Source organism: Lissotriton helveticus, chromosome 2_2 (assembly GCF_964261635.1).
Source record: "Lissotriton helveticus chromosome 2_2, aLisHel1.1, whole genome shotgun sequence".
Lineage (NCBI taxonomy): Eukaryota > Metazoa > Chordata > Amphibia > Caudata > Salamandridae > Lissotriton > Lissotriton helveticus.
In genome coordinates this window covers 251841345-251857183 of record NC_136060.1, presented here as the reverse complement: position 1 = coordinate 251857183, position 15839 = coordinate 251841345, and the positions used below count along the sequence as shown (strand labels likewise).

At 44.6% G+C, this 15839-nt stretch overlaps 1 protein-coding gene across 2 annotated transcripts in view; it reads left to right on the top strand.

Annotated features, from left to right (window-relative positions):
• The first annotated feature begins 499 nt into the window (after nucleotides 1-499).
• LOC144821393 (sodium-dependent phosphate transport protein 2B-like) overlaps nucleotides 500-15839 on the top strand; it is a 60805-nt gene continuing 45465 nt past the window's right edge. Inside the window, exons 1-3 of one of the 2 annotated variants that reach the window (XM_078678374.1) lie at nucleotides 500-1057; nucleotides 9886-9993; nucleotides 10093-10254. In XM_078678374.1, coding sequence (XP_078534500.1) covers nucleotides 9891-9993; nucleotides 10093-10254 — 265 coding nt within the window. In that variant the 5' untranslated portion in view covers nucleotides 500-1057; nucleotides 9886-9890. Of the gene's footprint in view, nucleotides 1187-9885; nucleotides 9994-10092; nucleotides 10255-15839 lie in introns of both variants that reach the window. The other variant, XM_078678373.1, reaches the window with a different exon arrangement.

Here is a 15839-nt window from a genome sequence, read left to right as displayed (position 1 = left end):
CAACAGACAGCTGACCGCCTTCCTCGAGACGAACGGATCCCTCGACCCCTCGCAGTCCGGCTTCAGAGCCAACCACAGCACCGAGACCGCCCTCATCACAGCCACCGACGACATCCGGACCCTGCTCAACAAGGGGGAAACAGTGGCCCTCATCCTCCTGGACATCTCCGCTGCATTCGACACGGTCTGCCACCGCACCCTAGTCCAGCGCCTCACCAACATCGGTATCCAAGAGAAGGCACTGGAGTGGATCATCTCGTTCCTCGCCGGTAGAACACCTGGCATTTATAAAACCACGCAACTCTGAGGCGTATTCCAGTATCACAACAACACGTCAGCGCACGTATACCACTGCAGAACACCGGAATTCACCCTTCTGTCCTTGGGTACATCCCTCACACCTTTCAGTGGGAGGCCTTTGGGCTCCAAGAAAGCTGGGGGGAATTCCGATGTGCATTGCTCCTGAATGGCAAAGCTTCTATGCCATAGTGCACTGTGCACTCATCATTCCTGTGCAGCGCTTGATACTTTTGAACCTGCGCTCATTCTGCGCATATGCGCAAATGGCTCTGACGTAGAGTTGCGCTTGTGCAATTGATAAATGTTCCCTTCCGTTTCCGGGAAAGGTCTCACCTCGGAAGCCCCTGGCTCCGATCTAAGTCCCCCCCCCCCCCCCTCCTCCTGCCCACGGAGCTCCTATATATTTACAAACTTCTCACTCGATGAAGCTGTGCCCTGGAGTCCTTATCAAGAAGACCTGCAGATAAGAGCCTGCCGCAATCCTGACTGTGGAAAGAAGATTTCTTCAGCGCCCAGAAGGACGTGTTCCTGTGACCCTCAGTCCTGCTGATGGAACGTTTCCTGCATCCTGATAAAAATGGACCGGCCTGAGGGTTCACTGTGGGAGACTGCCTCGCTGTCACCCTGTGTGCCAAGCAGGCAGGTGGGCTGTACCTCCGAGGCGGTGGGAGGAGAGCAGATGACAGCCTCCACGTGTATATATAGCATCCGCCGAGGCACCTGCCGCATTCCTGCGAGCCATTGACTGGAGGGATCGGTAAGTCTATGGGCTGCGCCTCGGTCAGGAGAACTGGTGGGCACCGCAGGAGCCAACAGATAGAAAGAAGAAACAAAGAGAGGAGGGGAGAGAGAAAAAAGGCAGAAGTAAAGCACGTAAGAGAGAAAGGTAAAATAAAGATGGGAAGGAAGAAACAAAAGAAAGAAAAGATGGAGAACGAGAACAGAATAAAGAAGGAATGAATAAAGAAAGAAAGGAAAGAGAGAGAGGGGCGCGAATAAGAGAGTAGCCACGGAAGAACAGGGTTATGGCACTTTTGAATATTTTTCTCGCACTTTTCACACGTCAAACGCTTTGCCAAAATACACGTCAGCACATGTCATTGTAATCACAGAGTTTCGTTTGTTTAACAAACTCCATCCTACACTGTCCAGCAGTAACAACCTATTCCCCCTGGCAATGTGTTTTACTGCAGTGATGTTACTTTAAAACATCACTGAATGATTTGTACAATCTTGCAACAAAAAGACGGCTGGTGGAAACTTAATGTTCCAGAAATCTTGATAAAAATGTGTGTTGAAACATAATTTATTGCTAGCTTGAGTATTTCTGAGCGTTTCTTTCGTATGCCTCTCGATGTCATTGGACCTTGTCTAAGTCTAGGCAAGTTATTTTAGGTAGCAGTGTTGTCATCCCAAATCCTCAGCAGCTGGATATATTTTGTGAAATTTGGGGAAATGTATTTGTGATAGTGATTGTGGGCGCGCTCAAATGGCAGTTTTGATTGGATTACACATGCTGTTTTCATATGATAGGTGTCTGTTATTTAAACCAGCCTCTTGGAGACGTGTGTTAAATCCAGAAAGCATTGGACTGGCAGCTTTATTTTGCTCTCTGCTGAATGACAGATCACACAGAGTGAGCTAAAGGCCCAGAAAGGTGATCTTGTTCTCTTTAGGGTGGGCCGGGCATCCTTTGATTTCCTCCTCTGAGTTTTAGAAATTGTCCTGTGTTCGTCTGCATGGTGTTTACATGTTTTCAAGCTGCAGTGTGTGTTTTTGAGCTTTAATTAAATATAATACTTTCAGCGTTTGCCAAAGAGCAATCCGTGTTGGGAGAGACAACAAACACTCAAAAAAAAATACTCTGCCTTTCCCCCCGGAAGCAGAGTATCTTTTAAATATATGTTTGTGGTTCCGCTGTCTTGCTTGGTCTAGCGGTTGCTGTCTGCACAGCTTTGAGCAGAGATGATTTTGGCCCGTGTTGTTGTTCACCGGTGACTCGCTCTCTTAAGCAGTTTGCGCCGTTCATTACTTTTCTTTCATTGTTTCAAGTCACCACAGACACTTTTTTGTTGTTTTAAGTCACACAGGAATGTATTAGTGTTGCACAGAAGTCAGTGCGTACGGACATTTGAGGGGATCCCCTGCAAAGTACACAGAGGGGGCGGTGGGGAGGCTGGGGCACGCTCCGGATCCAGTCAGGAGCTCTTAGCTGCCACCCGTGCACAGTTCCAGCGCCCCCAGCACCGCGGGGGCTGCGGGGACCATTGCTACACCACTGACCATGACACTGAATGTTACTTGTGAAAAGTAGGTGTTGAGTAAGGCGCGCGTGATTGTTATTAGAACACAAGACGCAGCCAGAAGTGTGGACCTCAGCTGTAACAGTATCGGGTGGAAGTGTCTGCCCGGCCAGTGGCGGGAAACCGCCGGACAGACTCGGTGGCGTAACGCATGAGCGCCGTGCTCACCGCGGTGCTCAGCAGCCCACATCACACAGCCCCGACTGACCCAAAGAAAGGCGCGCTTTGTTTCCCTGCTTTAGCGAGGAGAGCTTATTCTTAAAGTGCTCGTGATTTCTCGAAACACAAGGGCCTTCCGGAGCTTTTTAAGCACCACCTGTTCTGGCTAACGTGTTTGTCAGCAGCAAACAAAGGACTGAGAGCGGGGACTGGCCCGCTGCCGCCACACTTGAGATTGACGTTAAGGCGCAAGTGCAGAGTGGCAGTGGCCCTCCAGGGTGGCGGCCGGGCGTGCCCTCCTCTTACAGGGATTCCAGGAGAGGCGCTGCAAGGGATTCCAGGAGAGGCGCTGCAAGGGGACAGTTCTGTGCCGTGGTGTCATTTAGTGTCCACAGACGTCTGTCTGGGTTCATTCGCTGGCTGCTCACACGAAGGTCTGTTTCTGAACTGATAGATTGTTAGTGGCATTGATTGACCTGGGTTTCTTTATTGTACAGGTCTTCAAACTTTTTTTCTCTGAGGCCCCCTAAAGCAAAATTGTTTTAAAGTTGCCGCCCCCCACCCCTCCTCAAAACTCTATGGCAAGGACTGGGGGGTGGAGGGGCAGGGCTGAGCTCAGGGGTTCAGAGCTTAGAGATGATTTCATGGATACTTTTTCAGTAGCTCAAAATCCACAATAAATCTGAAAACTACAAAGGCTCAAATTTATCCAACAAAAACAGAAATTGACCAACAAATTCTGCTCCCCATAATTGGTGTGTTGTGAACACCTGGCGCCTCAGCAACTACACCTGTTGCACTACTGAGCAGCGTCCCTAAGTAAAAGCATATCTCTTCTGTCTCCTTCACCCGTCTCCCACCAATGCCGCATAATCACTACAGTTGTGAAACACTCTCTGTACCTTTTGGTTTTTGAGAGTTCTATTGAGTGGAAACTCGGCCCAAGGGCATTGGAGCACTCCTTTACATGAGCACCAGCAACATTACACAGGGTCCGATTTTTAGGCACATGGAGAATAAGTGATTTGCCCACGGGACGTTGAGTCAACATCAGAAGCCAGTAAAAGCTTGAACTAATGGAGACACTTGTAGCTCCACAAAGGTTTTTTTTTTATTATTGAGAGGTGTTGTGAGGATGTCACCAGCAGAATTATTGACTGCAATATTTTTAAGGAACACTCATCAAGATGTTTCTGGGTGTAGTCTTATTACTTACTACTAAAATGTATAGATACAAATGATGACTTACATATACACTGTGTTTTCTGTCACAGGCTTGGAATTTTTAACACCATATATACACATGCCATATTCCCCTCTGAGCCAACTAGGATTCAGTTTTGTGATTTTCTGGCAGGACCATTGAAATTATGTGATTCTGCAGCATTTTCTGCTTAATTATGAATGTTGTCGCACTTGCCACTTAATCAGTCATCTGCTTCATAATCTGAACATTTTAACAAAAAAATGTTTCTAGCTAAAACAGATTAAAAGGTATAAAAATTGTAGCGACATGTTGCCACGCACTGGACAGTCCTCCACAAAAGGTGATTAGTCACCTTTCAGGTGCGCGCTGGTGTATTTCGGTGGTAAACTGGTAACTAATGAAGTTAAATCTTGTCCCAGACAATATTCACATGTGTACAAATGGAAACATAATGAAATACTATCATAAAATGTGCCACATTAAGTCGTATTATTTGCATTTTCTTTTAACATAATTTATTTAACCATCCTGCATAACTTTGGACCTTTCCTGCTGCATAATTCTAGTTATGCTGCTGTCTTGCCACAAACAGACATCTGCCTTAATTGCATTAGGTAACTGAGGTTTCATAGTAAAACTGATTAGTTTAACTTGAATTTATTTTCCATTTAACGTGTGCACATTTTTATTGTGCGCAGTTACCTGAAGGTTAGGAAAATAACACACCTGTTACAGAATATATTGCTCTTTTTAGCCACATTCTTGAGCCTGCCCCCACTCACTGACCCCTATCTCAGGGTATCCAGGATCACAGTTCATACTCTCTGTTGAAGCCCTTCAGCTGCTGAATGTAAATCCAGCTTGCCTGGGAACGCACCAAATGAATAAGGTGGCGCTTCCAGGCCTTCCTTATTTGTAAGCCACACTGTTGGAAGAACTCTGCTTTAATGGTTGATACTTGGGCCCTGATCCCAATTGGACTGTACAAATAGCAATCTCTGCACAAACCTCTGTCTGCTCAGAGACATGCAGCCATTACCAGACCACCAACATTTTGTCCTGGTCAATATTGGCAGGTCAAAGTCACTATAATTTACCTGTGGGAAAATACATGTTAAATTCTAATAAATGTGTAATTAGGTCTGGAAAATACCAAATGCTGTATGCAATTCCTCATTTTCATAAGAAGAACTTGGAACTGGAGGTATTTACCTCCTCTGATAAATACCACAGTACATGGTTTTGGTATCTCCTTTGTCTGCATTCAGTACCTTCACAGGGTGTACCCCACTGCCCTTGTCAGGGAAAACCCAGCCCCCCACACCTGAACCTGAATGCAGGCCTCCGCCCTCCTTGTAAATTTCACTTGGCCATATATTCCATCAGCAAGCGGTAATGTCTGCAGATTAGGCTATTAGTCCGAATCTGCAGGTTGTGCCCACAGAAGGCACTTTTGGACACTTAGATGGAAGATAGTTTTGACAAACATTTTGTGTTGTGTAACTTAGTATTTACATTTAATGTCCCTCCTACATTAATTGTTCACCCTGTGCTTACTAATATTATGCTCCTGGTGAGTACCTGAGGGTTTGCACTTTTTAGTATGTTTGTATGATACTCACCTGCTAGCTACACTTACTGATATTTCTGGAAGGGTCACTTAGAGGGTCGTTTGGACCCCTGGCTAAGAGCTAAGGCATATATATGCATTGAGTACCTCTTTCAGTCTTGTTTGCATGACCAGTGACCATCAGCCCTACGCCTCTGCAGAACTGAGGGCAAAGCGTAATAACAGAGGCCAATTGGTGCAAAAACACCCTTTGAAGACATTGTTCTCCATCCCTTAGCACTTATGTCACAATCTGGTGTAATAATACACTCGATGCCTGAAGCAATTGTTAATTGTACCAGGGTAACTTCATGACCAAACTAGCCACATCAGTCATACTTCAAAACTTGTGAATCGTGTTGCATCCATTGTTGGTGCATTTTTTGCAATACTTAGTCATGTGTTTTTGATAATTCTGACCCTGTTATCAGCTTGGTATCTAAGCTATAGTTGTGTTTTGAAATGACACGTGACACGCTGCCTATGATTTCTTGTGTAACTATTAATCTCATGGACAAAACCTTTCTATGGATCTAATTTCTCAGTGTTTGCATCTGCTGGCTTTTCTGTCATGACTAGGAATGTATTAGTTAGCCCTCGTTATAATGCTCTCCAATGCACTCTACGTCTCCACTGTAAAACTATTATGCTAGAAGGGTGTCACTGTTGGGATGAAAGTACTCTGCTGTGGCGTCCTGCCCTGCCACACTTTTGTGGAGTCTTGTTTTTCACCCATGAGCTGAATCATCTTTAGAGCCAACTGGAGGCGCTCCGTGCAGTACTGGTTTTATGGTGACGTAAGATCTGGACTCTGAAGTTACAGAAATACCCAAAGGGTATCCCCATTCTTAGAGTGGCTATCAACCTAGAGATGAGGCGACAGATGGCGGTGGCTGAGTGGCCGAGACCACGGGCGGAGTCGCGTTAATCTGCGCCTATGTGAATACAATGTCTCCCATCCAGCTCCACCCAGTTCTTATATTTGGAGTTCTTTGCCTTCTTCATGTCCGGGGCATCAATGTAGGACATATGTTGTGTGCATGTTGGATGTGTGTTGGATGTGTGGCTCTTGGTTGGATGGTGGATGAACCGCAGGGTTGATCTGGACTCCATTGATGTGTGCTGCATAAAATGGTGGTCCTCTAGTGCATGCTCTGGTGATGTCCATCGCTGTCCCCCTCCCTGTCACCCGTGCATATGGTGAGTGGAGACGTGCCTGGCCCATACAAAGTACAAAAAGCATGGTCCAACAGACCACCTCAGAAAACATTCAAACCATCTATTCCCACTTTTCAATACAGACAGACTCTACAGACATATTAACTTATTTCGCCTCTGTATGAAGGATGAACTTTGAAATGTAAATTGTTTAAACAAAACTAAAATAGAGAAATAATTGAAAGTTAAGTAAGCAAATGAACTACGTGTTTGTTTAGTCTTACGTGATAATTTTATACAACCTCAAGGGTAGGGGGCTCCGGGTTAAGTGAGGGTGTCAAAGGGAGAACAGAATCTCAGCTTGGGCACATGTATACTTTCGGCGCCGTCAATCATTAAAGATCACTGTTCTCTTAATTCAGCTAGGATAACTTCCCTGACCAATTATTGACTCCTCGGCGTTACTGATAGGCCAAAGCAAACACACCCTGCCTTCTCATTACATTCTGATAGATGCAGCCCTGGCCTATGTGTTTTCTCATTGAATGATTGCAACTGTTTGCCAAGGACTACAGAGAAGTCTCTAATATTAAGAGCCCCATCACAACACACGTAAGCACCCCAACACATGATGTAATAAGAACACCATCGGCAGCGGTGTAGCGCAGGCCGCTGAAGCCCAGGAGGTTCAGGGAGGGGGCCAACCCTTCAGGGGGCACCCACTTAGCCTAAGGCCAATGAATGTCTGTGAGATATGGGAGACTCATGGGCCCCTCTTCACAGTCTTTAAGGGGGGTGGGCTTCATTTTGCTTGATGCCACTGCCCATCTGCCCATCACACACAACACTAAATTGTCCCACATTTGCCTCATTTCAAACCCACATATTTTCTAGCCAAGCACAGCGTGCTATTTGCCCTTCAAGGTGCTTTGGTGCCTCTTCAGGGGTTCGAAGCACTATATAAATATGATACACCATCGCTCAGGCCATCCCTTCTTGCTCAGCAGAGCTTTCCCAGGCGCCCGTTGGAAGCCAAGCACAAAGGTGACTTCACCTCTGCACTAACGCCACTCCCATCATTTTCATCGTCAGGAATTAACCCGGTGCAGAATTAATATACAGCTAAAAGACTCAAGCGGATGATGATGTGGGCAAAAAAGGATATGTGGCAACTTTTACTTTGAGGGTTCCCTGATAATCAGTCTGAAATATAACCTTTGAGTTCAGATTAAGTAGCGTTTGATAGCTGTGGTTGGGCAAGAGCGTTTTAATATATGTAAATGGATATGCATATTTGCAGATTTGTAATACAGTCTTATGCCTGTCAGGTAACCAATCCTAAAATGCAACAGGGGTTTTGTACCTTAACTACTGGGAATGGGCATGGTTCCTGTGGACGAGAAGATGCCATAAATGATAGTGGGACATATTTGGGCCCTAGTTAAACAGTGCTAAATGTTCAGATGCTGCATTTTATTGCATTTAGCTATTTTGTAAGAAAACACGAATACCTTTCATTTATTCATGTGTCATTAAAATACCTTGTCCCATATATTCTTCGGTTGTTGCTGTCAAATTATTTCTGAAGCACTGGTAAGCTGGAGCCCGTGTAGTGTGTCCTAGTCAAGACCCACCCTGCCCCCTCTTCCAGCAATGGGTGGTGTACTGAGCCTCTTGTAGCGCAGACTGGCATAAGAAGCGCCCGTGAGGGTAATCTGAAAAGAGCCCTCCAGGGGTGCATCTTGCTGTCAGTGTGTTCATGATCCAAACCCATGGGCACTCTCTTTGTGTTGGGGTGAGCACGTTTTCTGTCCATGTTAGTGCTTCATTCAGACCCATCATTCCTGACCCAACGTACACATTCCATGCCTCAATGTTCTTCCGCTGCTACGGTTATAGCTATGTGCTGTTCTTTCATTTAGGGTAGGCTTGTCTGCTTGAGGACAGGTCACACTCACTGCCTGCACATGAAATGTTTTAAGTACAGATTGGCGAGGAGAACTCCTGAGACTCTTGCACACATCTTTGACAAGGGGCCAGAATACAGTTAGCCTTTAAAAAAGATAGCCTTGGAATCAGGTACTGCTTATGTCTTCATATGTACTTTAATAGCTGCAATGGCTTAGCAAGAAAAGCTATTTTCATTGTCTCAAAGTCATGGCTAGTTGTAGAGTCCCATAAGGTGTTAGTTGGCAGCTCCATGTCTACATTTTTTGCCAAAGCCTCTAAATCCAGTTTTCTGTCAAGTACAATAGTTTAGTTTTTGAATCACTGCTATACAGTGTCTGCACCATGCACCAAAAGCGGTTTAAATTATGGAAAACATAGTTCTTTAGCATTGTATTGCTGCTGGTTGAAGACCTGGTAAACTAATTCACTGAGCTGTATTTTGATTGCAGAACTTGTGGAAGAAGGCTATCCTATTGCACCTGATTGATGAGCCAGGGCTGTTCAATCTTCTTCCACAACAGTCCTGCCTGTTTCTATCACTGGTGTATTCTCTTGTGTTTGCTGTATTCTGTCACATGTTCTAGAACAAGAGCGATATGCTTCTGAAATTTGCCACCTGCCCTTGTTATGGTCACCTATCTTGTAACTGTGCAACCTTTTTGAACAGTTTTTAATTGGTTTGTAGATAGTTTCACACTGTGTATGTTCCAGGCACACATCTTCCATGATTTTTTTCTCTCAGTTAAAATATTCCTTTCATGGAATCAGGCAAAAAATTGATGGTTTAAAGGAGGTTAAATAATGTCAGTTTTGACAGGAGCAAATTATTTCAGTACCTAAAACAGAACCAGGAGGTGTGCGTTATCCCATCTGATAATGTAGCCAGAAAAGCAAGGATACAGCTTGCAAAGACGCTAACTTAACCAGGACCCAGTGGAGGTTCAATGTAGGGGACTTGCTCTTTTAGCAGGTGGTTTACGGGTAATCCATTGATGAATGGGTAATGTTGTATTGGTGAATGAGCAAACTAGCACCTGCATTGGCACTGACCTGTGGACCGCGTTCAGGCCAGCCCTGTTAACCATGATGGAGGGTTTCATTAGAAGAACAGAGGCTCCTGTTGCCTGTGATCCTGCTGTGTGCTTTGAAGAATTCTGTGTGCTTTTGATTAGCTCACTTTTTATCTTTTATTCTTTTAGAAAAAATGGCACCTCTCCCTGAATTACAAGTGTCTCAAGATGAAACCAAATTGGCGGCTTCCTCTGCACTCCCATCCCAGACTGGAAATGGCGTGGCTCACTCCCCTGGTAAGTCCCGTCATGCTCTGATACTAGGACAGTAGTTTTGTTGTCTTTCTCCCTAAGCACTAATGTTAGCTTATCCCATAATTTGTTTTCCCAATTTAGATAATATGGCGTTAGATGAACCAGATCCAGCTTTGCTGCCGGCTTACTCCACCCTCACCTTGGTGGATAAATCTACTGAGATTGCGGGCGATGGTGCAGGGCAAGGAGAAGTAGATCCATGGGACATGCCTGAACTGAAAAGTTCAGGGCCCAAGTGGTCAGGTAAATATACCATCTTTATAGTTGGGGCACTTTATCATTTGTTTGATACTCTGAACATTTATCTTTGCATATGTGTTGCATTGAAATGTCCTGAGCTTTGAACGCGTGCGGGCCTGCACGCCACAGCTTGATCCTTTGGCTAGGACAGAGTATTGTGCATTTGTCTACAAAATCATACACCAAGGAGTATTAACTTCCTTCAGATGGCTGATTCATTTGACCAAGAGTGTCTAGAGGGGAAAAGCAAAGACCAGCTCAGGACCTGACTGACCTGTAAGACACCGACGGCCTGTGTGGCGCCTACAGATGACTTTTCCTTTTAAGGTCCCAGTCTTCCAAGCCAAGGAGCAAGCAATGAACATTATCTCTTCAATGGGTTCTCCCTCTGAGGTTCTAGGTCACGATCCGCAGCAGATCCCTTCCTGGTGTAGCCTGGAGCATATGTCTGTTTGGCTTTTCTAATGATTGCTTCAGAAGACAGCTTACTACTTGTTTTACTTACATTTTGGCTGTCTCATATTTTTCTAAATGGTGGATTGACTCACAAAAATGCATTGTTAGGTATCCCCTGGCACTCATTTAGCCTGTTTGAAACCATAGCACTGCCCCCCTTATCATAAGTAGATACAGGAAGGGTATACAGCAGGTTGCAGACCAATGGGGTATGGGGCACTTTTCAAATTCAAATGTTAACTAGCCTTGTATTAATTTCTGTCCTGAGCTGGGAGACTGGCAGATGATCATAGTAAGGAACTTTGGGGCATATTTACAAAGAAGTGGCAGAGCGTGTCGTTAGCCTCTTGGCTTAACGACACGCTCCGCCACTTCTGAAACGCAGGGCTGCAACATATTGACAAGAATATGGTGCAGCCCTGCGTTTCCCCTTGCGCTGGCGCTAAGTTCAGCAGCCTAGCTCCAATGCAGGCACCCTTGCACCATAGTGTAGGGATATCTGCGTTCAGTCAGGGAAATATTGTTTATGTTTAGGAAGGTCCCCCTTACTGCACATAAACAATCTTTAAATGCCACTTTGTAACTTCGATGTGTTTTGCTTAATGCAGCACACACAGAAGTTGCAAAACAGCATTTAAAAAAAAGATTGTTTATGGGGACCTTCCTGTACATAAACAACCATTGGCCTTTTGCTGTTTTCATGTGTGCTGCACAATGCAGCACACATGAAAACAGCAAAAACGCCAGGGTAAGACCAGGTTTTCCCTGGTCTTAATTCTGGCGCTGCCTCCTATTTACGCCTCTCTTGTAACTGGGAGGCAGCATCAAAATCAATGGGTGTTGCAGTTGAACGCCCACAGCAACACCCATTGCCCTCCCCATAGCGTGAAAGGGGGCCTTATTTGCAAGGCAGCGTTAAGCCAGGTTATGTGGCTTAATGCTGCCTTGTAAATAAGGCGCAGCCCGTATCTCTACCACAACGTCACTGAAGGTGACGTTGTGATGCGGACAGGGGTTTGTAAATATGGCCCTTTATTGCACATATTTTTGTAGTTTTATTTACATATTGTTCTCCAAGATTTTATTGAGGTATTAGAAGTTGAAGTTGATGATACCAGCTATGAAGTTGGGGGGGCGGTTAAGGATTCAGGTGACGACTGCTTGCAAGTAAATGAGGTCACATTGCACTCAACTGAGGCTCTGATTGGTGAAATGACAGCCATTCCCAGAGGCAGGTATTTTCTAGGCCCATAACAACGCCTGTGTTAAAGATGAAAGACAGCAACATTTGAATGTCGCACTAAATACTGCTCTGGAAGCTAATATGGTTTACATGACAGTAAACTCTAACCTCCTGCCATGAAGCCCAGTACTGCGGTAGTACTGCTAAAACCATTGGCTTACTAGAGCAGGGGGAATCAGAGTCGCCTTGAGGGGTCGTGTGGTGCTGATTTGTCTGCAGGTAACAGGTATTGCACGTTGTTCTGACAACCTGCAGTAGTAGAGGTGATCGATGGATAACTCAAGGGCACCCTTTAAGGTGGCGATGGATGCACCTCCTGAAAGCGCCCGCCTTTTTAGGCTTCAAGGGGACTTTTTTAGTGGATGGAGTTGCAGGTGTGATTGTGGATAATGCTTTCAAACTGCCTTGATTTCAAGATGCCTCAACTCAGCGTGGTAGAGATTTAAATGACGCACATGGGGAGCATTGTAGGCATGTGATATTGTTTTAATGCATGGGTTTCAAATAGCCTTGAAGTCACAGTTGGGGCTTCTCAAAACCGCCTTAAGGCTCAAGTCCCTGCGTTGGTGCTTAAAGGTTCTACAAATTATAGTGTATTGTACTTACCCTATGCTACGGATTATTCAATGGAATAGGAGGCACCAGCATAATTTCACCAGGCTTGGAGACGTGTAGGCAAGTCAGGGGAGGTATGGTGTGCACATTTGTGTATCCAATTTGCCTGGTGCGTGTCATCAGCATCTCCCAGCTCCTCTTACTGACACCTTTAGATCTAGATTCTAGATCAACAGATAGGAACGAGTCACTTCAAGTAATGTCATTTTTCTGCATTAGAAAACCATCTAGTAAAAACATGGCATTTTTTGCATATTTCCTCTGAAATGCCAACCCTGTGTTAAGTCCATTGCTTTGTGCGTGCTAGCACTTTGCAAAATAAGGTCAATTCACTTTTTCCAATTTCCTTTTTGTGTGTAAACAGCAAAATCAGATTCTCACTTGGGCGTCTGCATCCAAAGAGCCTGCAGACACCAGCCCCTAAGTCCATTTAAAGCAGTGATTGCAGGGCAGAGTGTCATGAGCACAGGGGCACAGTTGGTATCAAAGGGTGAAAACTAGTATTGTGATTGGTTAGGATAACAGCAGCTCTATTTGCGTCAATCATTTGGAATTTTGATGTACCCTGTATGTGTTTTTTGGCGGGTTTGGTTAAAAGCAGCTCTATTTTTAAGCCTTGGTGTATTTTTATGCATACACTGTAAACAAGCAATTGGCATTTTGTAGCAACCAGTATCGTTCTCTGCAGGCTAGGATACATGCAGCTTTATTCTTAACTTTGGCGAATTGTTTACGCGTATCGGTTTTAATTGAATACCAGAATGATTTTATAATATTATATTGTCTTTTATAAGAATATTTATGTTAAACTTAATGTGAAATCAACCACAAAAATCTGGTTGACGTAGGGTGCCTGGCTTCGGGCTTTTACTGTAAAATGTTACAGAAAATCTTGCATGCCAAACCAATGCCTGTGCTTCTGCGTGCTTTTTTGAGCTACACAACAGCACAGAGGCCCAGCAGAGTCACCCCATAAAATGTGCATTTGTAATCTTTGAAAAATAATACATTATAATAATTAGGGATTTGTGCAATATGCACAGATGTGCAGCTAGCATATGTTAAATTAAAATGTGCAGCTGGAAATACCTTGACAACAGTACGTTTGAACCTGCACCCAAAGTCGTAAAATCTTCCTCTTCAAACTTATATTTTGCTTTTTGGCTTAACACATTGAGCAGCACAGATGACCGCTTCGCTTAATAATGGAGCCATTATATGTGCCAGGCTCCTTTAAAATGGCTGCTGCATTCCATGACAGGGGTGGCTGCACTTCTGTAGATGGACTCGAGGAAAGGGAGTCTTACTTTGTAAGATGAATGCCTAGAGGTAACGAGATCAGAAGAAACCTTGTTACCACGAGAAAAGGCCGCTATTGTTAGAAAAGTACCATGAGCTTATTCTGGGAGCGAGGGGAGAGAAAACGTATACCTCATTTACTTTCAAAGAATGTACATCGATACCAAATACTCTTGTGTTATTGGAAAGCAGTGATGGCATAGAAGATTCTGATTTAAAGAAACGAGTGATATTTTCTCCTAAGAAAGATATGCTCAGGTCCTTTGAACATGCTGCAAGAATGGATGGATGGTTGAATGAATGAATGAGTTTTTAAAGTGCAAATTTCTTCCCAAAACATAACAGTGGTAGAACTGACATCAGAGTCAGAGTCAGAGTGAAAAAAAAGTCAGCAAAATAGTGAGTCTTAAAAGTGCCTTTCTTAAAAGTCTATAATTGTACATCATGTTCAGATAAAGCTGGAGAGCATTCCAAAGAAAAGGAGGACCAGCTGCCCCTCCAACCCAGGCCTAGATCTTAGGAAGCAGGTCACATCCAAAAGAGACTGTTAAGCTAACTGAAGTGATCGCTCAGGGATACATCAAATCAGTAGGCTTTGCACAGAAAGGGGTACGCCCATAAAATGGCCTGTGACAAATGCATGGCTACTAAGAACAGGTACAGCCCAAAACTGCCAGGAGCCAAGGGCATACAAAAACATCAACAAGAAATGTTTCAAGTTGAATGATATACATCACAAATATATTTTTGAAGTAATCAATTAATCAATAGTAGAGTCGATCATATATATTAATAATATAGAAAAGAGAAAGAAATGACTGGACCCATTCGATATACAATAATAGTTGTATGTCGCAAAGCAAGTGCTCTGTGCTCAGGTGATCACACAGTGAATAGCACAAAAGTACTGTGGACAAGTGTGTAAAAGGTATATGACAATGAAATAATATTATATAGTAGTGGTCAGAACAATTCTCCATAAATGTAATGTTCTCCTTGTCATGTTCGTTGATGGCGTTTTGACCCAGTATCATTTGAGGGTCATCATTAGGTCTACCAACATTTTGGTGATGTTTGAGCAATGTAACTGCAAACAGAAGATTGGCACCAGAAATTATGGGACAAATGGAAAAAGTGGAGGAATCTGAAAAAATGGATTTGATGCATGGATACTCACGAAAGAAAATCACCCAGGAAGTCAATTTAATCAACGTAGTGATAATTCATGAAAGTCATATCCCTAGTAATGCATATGAAACCAAACTTGTCAGGTTTCTTATTTACTTTTAGAACTGCGGTTTGAGACAGGCCTTTCTCAGCCTTAAGCGCTGCCCAAAAAGGGTTCCACAAATTCAGGAGTGCTGGCGGAGGGCGATGGGCAGTGGGAAGGCAAACGTTAGGAAAATAGCCCCAGACTATTTGTGAATGAAGCAGCGTCATTTGAGAGCCACCTTTTCATTCTCTCTGAACATAGAAGATAGATATTCACCTCCTCCAGGCTGATTCCTTATCCGTCCTCCTTCCTAGCTGGGTTATTTGTTCCTTTTTGCAGTGCAGGACGCCAAGCAACGTAACAGTTATCACACACTAGTGTAGAAGAAGTGTGCACACAACTGCAAGGAACTCTTCAACATCGTGAAAGAGCTCTCCAACCCCAACGCCGGAAACAACGACATCACCCCGTCGCAAGACCTCTGCAACTCCCTCGCCTCCTACTTCCACAACAAGATCGCGGACATACACAACAGCTTCAGCACTCAACCGACGCACGCCACGACCGAACCACGGCCCCCCACCACCACCCTCCGCGCCTAGACCCCGATCAGCACCGAAGACACCATCTGCACGATGAACTCTATCCACTCCGGATCTCCGACCGACCACTGCCCCCACCACGTCTTCAACAAGGCCGACGCTGTCATCGCACCCCACCTGCGTGACATCATCAACACCTCCTTCGACACCGCCACCTTCC